Source organism: Piliocolobus tephrosceles, unplaced genomic scaffold (assembly GCF_002776525.5).
Source record: "Piliocolobus tephrosceles isolate RC106 unplaced genomic scaffold, ASM277652v3 unscaffolded_42325, whole genome shotgun sequence".
Taxonomy (NCBI): Eukaryota; Metazoa; Chordata; class Mammalia; order Primates; family Cercopithecidae; genus Piliocolobus; species Piliocolobus tephrosceles.
This window is the reverse complement of record NW_022326894.1, coordinates 10693-19585: the sequence shown is the minus strand read 5'-3', so window position 1 is coordinate 19585 and position 8893 is coordinate 10693. Positions and strand designations below refer to the sequence as shown.

At 52.9% G+C, this 8893-nt stretch overlaps 1 protein-coding gene across 1 annotated transcript in view; it reads left to right on the top strand.

Moving 5' to 3' along the window:
- The first annotated feature begins 5539 nt into the window (after positions 1–5539).
- Positions 5540–8893, top strand: part of LOC111520060 (liprin-alpha-3) — a 13948-nt gene continuing 10594 nt past the window's right edge. Inside the window, exons 1-6 of the mRNA XM_026453113.1 lie at positions 5540–5814; positions 6054–6155; positions 6543–6707; positions 7074–7148; positions 7681–7755; positions 8065–8286. Coding sequence (XP_026308898.1) covers positions 5575–5814; positions 6054–6155; positions 6543–6707; positions 7074–7148; positions 7681–7755; positions 8065–8286 — 879 coding nt within the window. The 5' untranslated portion in view covers positions 5540–5574. The remainder of the gene's footprint in view (positions 5815–6053; positions 6156–6542; positions 6708–7073; positions 7149–7680; positions 7756–8064; positions 8287–8893) is intronic.

Below are 8893 nucleotides of genomic sequence, written 5' to 3'. Positions count from 1 at the left end.
TCAGGATTTTGAGACCAGCCTGGACAACGTAGAGAAACCCTGTCTCTGCCAAAAATACAAAATTAGCCAGGCGTGGTGGCACATGCCTGTAATCCTAGCTACTCAGGAGGCTGAGGCAGGAGAGTTGCTTAAACCTGGGAGGTGGAGGTTGCATTGAGCTGAGATCGAGTCATTGCACTCCAGCCTGAGCAACAAGAGTGAAACTCCGTCTCATATATTTTTTTTTTTTTTTGGTAGAGATGGGGGCTTCACCATGTTGCCCAGACTGGTCTGAAACTCCTAGGCTCAAGCGATCCTTCTCCCTCGGCTCCCCAAAGTGCTGGGATTACAGGCATGGCCACCACGCCCAGCCCGGTCATATTTCTTGTTGCACATGTGCTCTTGCTTTGCTCCATGTTCTAGATTCCTTCTAAACACAAGAACACTCCCGGCTGATGTCTGTTCTGTGTTCCATTTTCATTCCAGGCATGGTCTGAGTTCTAGGCCAGATGCCAAATTCTAGGCATGTCTTTTCCCTTTTTTTTTTTTTTTTTGAGACAGAGTTTTGCTCTTGTCACCCAGGCTGGAGTGCAATGGTACAGTCTTGGCTCACCACAACCTCTACCTCCCGGGTTCAAGTGATTCTCCTGTCTCAGCCTCCTGAGTAGCTGGGATTACAGGCGCCCGCCACCAAGCCCGGCTAATTTTTTGTATTTTTAGTAGAGACGGGGTTTCTCCATGTTGGTCAGACTGGTCTCAAACTGCCAACCTCAGGTGATCGCCTGCCTCGGCCTCCCGAAGTGCTGGGATTATAGGCATGAGCCACTGTGCCCAGCCTTTGTTTTTTCAAATGTTTAGATAAGACCCCTGAGCCAGATTCTGATCCCACCGCATCCTCAGACATGTTCCAAAGTTTTAGCAACCAGCCCTTCCTTCTTTGCTAAATGTTCATTTCAAGTGTGTTCCACGTTTCAGCCACATTGTTCTAAATTCCATTCTCTTCCCAGGGACAATCTAACTTCTAAAATGTGTGTGTTCCAAGTATGTGCTCTAGGCTTCCTAATTTGCGCTATTGATTCTAGAATGCCCTTCCCTGTTTCCCTGTTTTAGGTTCTAAGTTCTATCTAATTGTACATTCTTTTTTGTTGTTGTTTAGCTTTTTTTTTTTTTTTTGAGACGGAGTCTCGCTCTGTCGCGCAGGCTGGAGTGCAGTGGCTCCATCTCGGCTCACTGCAAGCTCCGCCTCCCAGGTTCACGCCATTCTCCTGCCTCAGCCTCCCGAGTAGCTGGGACTACAGGCGCCCACCACCACACCCGGCTAATTTTTCATATTTTTAGTAGAGACAGGGTTTCACCGTGTTAGCCAGGATGGTCTTCATCTCCTTATCTCGTGATCCACCGGCCTCAGCCTCCCAAAGTGCTAGGATTACAGGCATAAGCCACTGTGCCCAGCCTGTTGTTTAGTTTTTATTTTATTTTTCAGATGGAGTCTTGCTTTGTCACCCAGGCTGGAGTGCAGTGGTGTGATCTCAGCTCACTGCAACCTCTGCCTCATGGTTCAAGCAATTCTCCTGCCTCAGCCTCCCAAGTAGCTGGGACTACAGGCACATGCCACCATGCCTGGCTAGTTATTTTCGTATTTTTAGTAAAGACAGGGTTTCACTATGTTGGCCAGGCTGGTCTCAAACTCCTGACCTCAAGTCATCCCTCTCCTGCCTCCCAAAGTGCTAGGATTACAGGCGTGAACCACCGTGCCTGGCCTGTAATTGTTGTTTAGACATTGGGTCTCATGTTACTGAGGCTCATCTCCAGTGAAGCTATTCTCCCACCTTGGCCTTCCAAAGTGCTGGAATTACAAGCATGAGCCACTGTGCCTGGCCTTAAATTCACTTTTTTTTTTTTTTTTTGAGACTGAGTCTCACTTTGTCGCCCAGGCTGGAGTGCAGTGGCGCAATCTCGGCTCACTGCAACCTCCGCCTCCCAGGTTCAAGCAAGTTCTCCTGCCTCAGCCCCCCGAGTAGCTGGGATTACAGGCGTGTACCACCACGTGGTAGTGCACGCCTGGCTAATATTTGTGTTTTTAGTAGAGACGGGGTTTCACCATGTTGGCCAGGCTGGTCTCGAAATCCTGACCTCAAATGATCCACCCGGCTCAGCCTCCCAAAATGCTGGGATTACAGGCGTGAACCACGGCACCCGGCCTCATATTCTTAAATGTAAAAGATTCCCAATGAAGTGTTCTACATAATGTTTTCCTTCCCCCAGTTCTAGGTTCTAGGCCCATTCATTTTCTGTCATTTTTTCCCCAGTGCAGCCTTAGTTTAGAACTTGTCCCCTGGTGGATCGTGGGTTTTATCCTCCATCTGCCACTTTGGCATTCTAAGCTTGTTCTAGGCTCTCTCTTATTCTGGAGACTTCAGCCTAGAAATGTCCTTATTTCCAGAACAACCCTCCTCCTTTGCCAGCTCAGTCTTTATTCCAGGAAATGCTCAATTCTCAACATGCATCCTTTTGATCCCTCCCCCTCCCCAACCCATAGACACTTCTAAGTTCCAAGCAAACTCTTAGATACATGACAAAACCAAGGATGTGACTCTTGCTGCTATATTATTTTTTAAAAATGTAATTAAATTTAAAAAATCCATTTATTTATTTATTTCGAGACCGGGTTATAAGACTGGTTAATTTTTGTATTTTTTTTTTTTTTTTGTACAAATGGGGTTTCACCATGTTTCCCAGGCTGGTCTCGAACCCCTGGGCTCGAGCGATCCTCCCACCTCGGCCTCCCAAAGTGCTGGGATTACAGCCGTGAGCCACCGCGCCCGGCCCCCTGCTGTATTCTGTGTTATACCTTCATCCCTAGCAGGTTCTGAGTTCTAGATTTTATCTGCTGACTATGTTTGCTATGTATTGCATAAGGTATATTCATGGGTGTCATTACGTATGTGGGGTTCTGGGGTGACCTGGACACTAAGTTATTGGGTTGCTCTTGGCTGGTTCTAGATTATAGGCTTCAGAACATAGTTCTAGATTACTCTGCTTAGTCCTATGAGCAGTTCTTACTCCAAGCCAATGAAAGCGTGGAAGCATACGTCTATTCCTCACCCTGTACTGTGTGTAGTAACTTTCTAGGTTCTATGTCCAGCCTTGCTGTGTTTTTTATTTCCTTCTCGGTGAATTTAAGGCTCTGGAACAGCCTCCCTAAAACATCTGTGTTGCATCGTCTGAGTGGGTTGCTGGTTTTAGATATCATATTGGGGCTGGGTGAGGTGGCTCATGCCTTTAATCCTAGCACTTTGGGAGGCCGAGGTGGGCGGGATCATGAGGTCAGGAGATTTAGCCTATCCTGGCTAACACGGTGAAACCCCGTCTCTACTAAAAAAAGAATAATAATTAGCCAGGCGTGGCGGCACGAGCCTGTAGTCCCAGTTACTCCGGAAGCTGAGGCAGGAGAATCGCTTGAACCCGGGAGGCGGAGGTTGCAGTTAGCCGAGATCGTGCCAGTGCACTCCAGCCTGGGCGATAGAGTGAGACTCCGTCTCAAAAAAAAAAAAAAAAAAAAAGAAAACCATGCTGGTTTTTGGCCTATGGCTGGCTTGCCCTCTTAGAATCGTTTTCCTGTGAATCTTTCCCCTGAGTGTGGGATTCGCCTGCCTAGATTCTCAGATGCACCACTTCAAACATCCAAGGAGATTCTCAGATGCACCACTTCAAACATCCAAGGAGACAGGAACCCAGTTGCCTCCTCTCCCAGGGCCCACGGCCCTCAGGCCCTCCTCTCCTCACAGGAGAGGAGGAGCCCTGGACTCCTCACAGGAGTCCAGGGCCCCAGTCCCAGGCTTTGGACATAGTCCACATACTGGGTGGGGCTGGCAATTATCCACGGTCAGAACCGGTTATGCGCTGCTCGCAGGGGGAGAAGGTAAAGAAGGAACTGAGTGAAAGTCCCTCCTGCTTTCGGCCGGGCCAGCTGGACCCGTCGGACCTGATGTGTGTGGAGGGAGCGGTTCAGTGGGCCTGGCTTCATCTCCGCCCTATCCCTAGTTCCAGGCACCCAAGTCCCGCCTTCCTGCTCCAGAAACCCCGCCCCTTCCTTGTCCCCCGCCCTTGGGTATAGCTCCAAGAGGGCTGGGGCTGGAGTCGGGGGAAGCATCCCAGAACTCCTGGGTCCTGGCGGAGGAGCTGTGCACCCTGGGGCCTGGGGGGAGGAGGGGCCTGAAGGAAATTGAAGGAGGCGGAGTTGGGCTGGCTAGTAGAGACCAACCCTGTGACATTATACAGGTAACCACATCCTAGTGACCTAATCCTGGGTCCCTGGCCCTTTGGCATTCTTAAGGCATGGTTCTGGTCTGGGCCTCAGTTTTCCTACCCGTGCAGTGGGTTGAGGGGGATACTTAGTAGAGCCAGACTAGATAGAAACTGATTTTCTCCACATTCACTTACACGATGCCAGGGTCACCCAGCTTTGGTACCTTTGAGTGAGCTAGGCTTAGGTTTACTGCCAATGTCTGATGGAGTCTGACCTCAGTTTTCCCAAATCCTCTCACCCAGGTAGCCAGGACTGTTTCCCTTTTTTTTTTTTTTTTTTTTTTTTTTGGAGAGGGAGTCCCCCTCTGTCGTCCAGGTTGGAGTGTAGTGGCCGGATCTCAGCTCACTGCAAGCTCTGCCTCCCGGGTTTACGCCATTCTCCTGCCTCAGCCTCCCCAGCAGCTGGGACCACAGGAGCCTGCCACCTCGCCCGGCTAGTTTTTTGTATTTTTTAGTAGAAACGGGGTTTCACCGTGTCAGCCAGGATGGTCTCGATCTTCTGACTTCGCGATCCGCCCGTCTCAGCCTCCCAAAGTGCTGGGATTACAGGCTTGAGCCACCGCGCCCGGCAGGACTGTTTTCCTAAAAGCAATGGCACAGGCATGGTGGCATACTTTGGGATGCCGAGGCAGGAGGATCCCTTGAGTCCAGGAGTTTGAGACCAGCCTGGGCAACATAGTGAGACCTTGTCTCTACCAAAAAGAAAAAAAAAGAAAGAAAGGTCAGGCACGGTGGCTTACGCCTGTTATCCCAGCACTTTGGGAGGCCAAGGCAGGCAGATCACGAGGTCAGCAGTTCAAGACCAGCCTGGTCAACATGGTGAAACCCTATCTCTACTAAAAATACAAAAATTAGCTGGGCATGGTGGCGCGTTCCTGTAATCCCAGCTACTCAGGAGGCTGAGGCAGGAGAATTGCTTGAACTGGGACCGGGAAGGCGGAGGTTGCAGTGAGCCGAGATCGCATCACTGCACTCCAGTTCAACAACAACAAAAAAAAAAAAAAAAAGGAAAGGAAAATAAAAAAGAAAAATAGGCCTCAGTTTCCTCTGACAGCACCTCGCGGCCAATCTTTGGTTTCCCTGGTGGAGTGAGAGGGTGACGGTGCCTGTTTCCCTGTGTCATGATCAGAGTGCCTGGGCCTCAGTTTCTTCTGTGTAGTGCTTGGTTTGCCCCAACTGTTTCTCCTACATGGTATCCGAGTGGCCGTGCCTCAGTTTCTCTGTTGTGCCTTGACAAGGCCGGTCTATTCCTTGCCCCTCCCCGCCCCGCAGGCCCGCACCGCCGCCATGATGTGCGAGGTGATGCCCACCATCAGCGAGGATGGCCGGCGGGGTTCGGCGCTGGGCCCGGACGAGGCGGGCGGGGAGCTGGAGCGCCTCATGGTCACGATGCTCACGGAGCGCGAGCGCCTGCTGGAGACGCTGCGCGAGGCACAGGACGGGCTGGCTACAGCGCAGCTGCGGTTGCGCGAGCTTGGCCACGAGAAGGACTCGCTGCAGCGTCAGCTCAGCATCGCGCTGCCCCAGGTCTGGGCGGGGCATGAGGGGCGGGGCCTCGGGGAAGAAGGCAGTCCGGAAGGGGCCGGGCTTGGCGCCTGGAAGGGAGGAGTCTGGGCGAGGCTTGCTGTTAATGGGCGGGGCCTGTGTGGCAAAGGAGAGCGGGACTTAGCAGGGAGGGCGGGACCTTCAAACTTACAGTCCCAGGGAATGAAGGAGATAGGGAAAGGATTGAGCTGAATGTCCGGATCCTGCCAATGTCTGGACAGGAGTTTGCAGCTCTGACAAAGGAGCTGAACTTATGTCGGGAGCAACTGCTGGAGAGGGAGGAAGAGATTGCAGAGCTGAAGGCGGAACGGAACAACACGCGGGTGAGGAGTGTTGAGGGCAGGCCCTAAGTGGGGCGGGGCCTCGTGGTGTTGAAGTGTGGGGCGGGGCCTCGCTGTGTTGCAGCCTGACCTATTTTTTTCCCCCATCTCGCCTTTCTGCCTTCTCCTCTTCCCTGCTCCTACTTCCTGGCTGGTCTCCCACTCTCGTCCCACTCCTTCCTCCCTGTCTCTATAATTTGTCTATTCTCTCTTCTGTACCACCCCTTCCTTGACCCCGACCTTCTCTCTTTTCCTGACCTGTCTCTCTCCGCGCTCCTTTATTTGGCTCCATCTTTTCCTCCATGTGTCCGCCGTACCTGTCACCCTTTTTCTCAACTCTGCCCCTTTTCCCTTGCCTCTTTTCCTTGACCCCATGCCGTGTGCCTGTAGCTGCTCCTGGAACACCTGGAGTGCCTGGTGTCCAGGCACGAGAGGTCACTGCGCATGACCGTGGTGAAGCGCCAGGCCCAGTCCCCGGGTGGGGTCTCCTCGGAGGTAGAAGTACTCAAGGCTCTAAAGTCTCTCTTCGAGCACCACAAGGCCCTGGATGAGAAGGTATGAGAATTAGAAGAGCAGGGGTGGAGAATGGAAACCCATAGTTGACTGAGGCTGTTCTGAGTGGGAGAGATTCTGGCCGTGATTGGTTGGGGATGTTCTGAGTTGGAAGAATGTTGACTGTGATTGATTGGGACAGGTTACATAGACTGGGAACTGACTGGTTGATAGCGGAAAAATAAACCAGGATGGGGGCTACCAGTGGATGGGGCAGACTGGATAGCTGGTTGCGGCTGCATACCCGTTATGGAGACAGGAGCCCCAAGGCTGCCCTATCGGATCCGTCCCAGGGGTGTTCTGGGCCAGGGGCAACTGTCCTAAATTGGGTCTGGTCTCCAGCTGACTATTGCCCTGCCCCATCCCCAGGTCCGGGAGCGGCTGCGGATGGCGCTGGAGCGCGTGGCAGTGCTCGAGGAGGAGCTGGAACTGAGCAATCAGGAGGTGTGGGTGTGGCCAAGAAGGGGAGGTTGAATCCAAGTGGAGGGGCTAAGGGGCTGCACATGGGGCGGAGCCGGTTGGGTGGATTCCAGAAAGAATCTATTGGGGCAGGACTACGGCAGACAACCAATGGGGATGGACTATGGAGAGAAACCAGTGGGGTTCCTAAGTGGGCACACAGCAGTGCTACGGAGAGAACCTCCCAGTGAGAGTGAGATTAAGGGTAGAACCAGGGACTGGGGCTCAGGCTGAGACTAAGGAGGAAGTGATTGGATGGGGAAAGGCGGGGCTAAAGCGGAAACTTTGCCCAGGAGGCTAAGGGGAAGAGTAAGGGTAGACGCCCTCCGTGGTGGCAGCTAAGGAGGGATATAAAGAGGGACGGGGCCTAAGGGTAAACCGTGGGGTAGGCATGGCCCCAGCACGACCGGAGGCATCTCAGATGGGGCTGTCTATCCCCTTAGAGGGCCAGTGCCAGTGAGAAGTAGAGCTGGGGGTTCAGGGAGCCCCTGTGCTGATTCCCCTTTCACACTTCCAGACTCTGAACCTTCGAGAGCAGCTGTCTAGGCGGCGGTCAGGGCTGGAAGAGCCGGGCAAGGATGGGGATGGGCAGGTGAGACATGGAAGTCCCTCCCTGTGAGCTCCATTCAACTCCCTGACTTTGTTACGGTGTTTGTAATGTTTGGCATAATCCTCATTGGCCGTAAGATGGATGCACCTCTAAGACTGTCACAGAGCTTTGACCTCTGATTCAGGTCACCTAGCTAACTTCTGTGACCTCCTTCACTGACCCCTGTGGACTCTGACCAGCATGATCCATATTGATCTTTGATCTCCTTTCAGCTGATTGACTTTCTCCTTGGATTTCCTCTGTGTCTTCGGAGACACTCTGAGATCTTGTCCCTTCCTTCCCTCACACCAGACGCTTGCCAATGGCCTGGGTCCTGGCGGGGATTCCAACCGGCGCACAGCAGAGCTGGAGGAGGCCCTGGAGCGGCAACGTGCCGAGGTGTGCCAGCTGCGGGAGCGCCTGGCGGTGCTGTGCCGTCAGATGAGCCAGCTGGAGGAGGAGTTGGGCACTGCGCACCGCGAGCTGGGCAAGGCGGAGGAAGCCAACTCCAAGCTGCAGCGCGACCTCAAGGAGGTGAGGCCCCAGGGAGGTGGGCTGCCCTCGGTCCGCTTCTTTCCGTGGCGCTCTCCCTCGCTCATTGCTTATGAATGGCAGAACCTCGATTCAGTCCACAGGCTGGGTGACTCCTCCTCTCTGAGGTTCGGTTTCCTCACCTGTGAAAGGAGATGTATGATTCTCATCAGAGGGTGAGGCTGTGGCGCAGAGTAGGCGCTCCATAACTGCTCCTAATTACTTTGTTACCTAACTTTGGGTCCTTCTCTGGTGCCTCTAAATGGATTTTTTTTTTTTCCTTTTGTGAGACAGAGTCTGGCTGTGTCGTCCAGGTTGGAGTGCAGTGGCATGATCTCGGCTTACTGCCACCTCTGCTTCCCGGGTTCGAGCGATTCTCCTGCCTCAGGCTCCCAAGTAGCTAGAAATACAGGTGCCTGCCACCACGCCTGGCTAATTTAGTTTTTATTTTTTATTTTTAGTAGAGATGGGGTTTCACTATGTTGGCCAGGCTGGTCTTGAACTCCTGACCTCAGGTGATCCACCCGCCTCGGCCTCCCAAAGTGTTGGGATTACAGGTGTGAGCCACCACACCCAGTCTTTTTTTTTTTTTTTTTGAGATGGAGTCTTG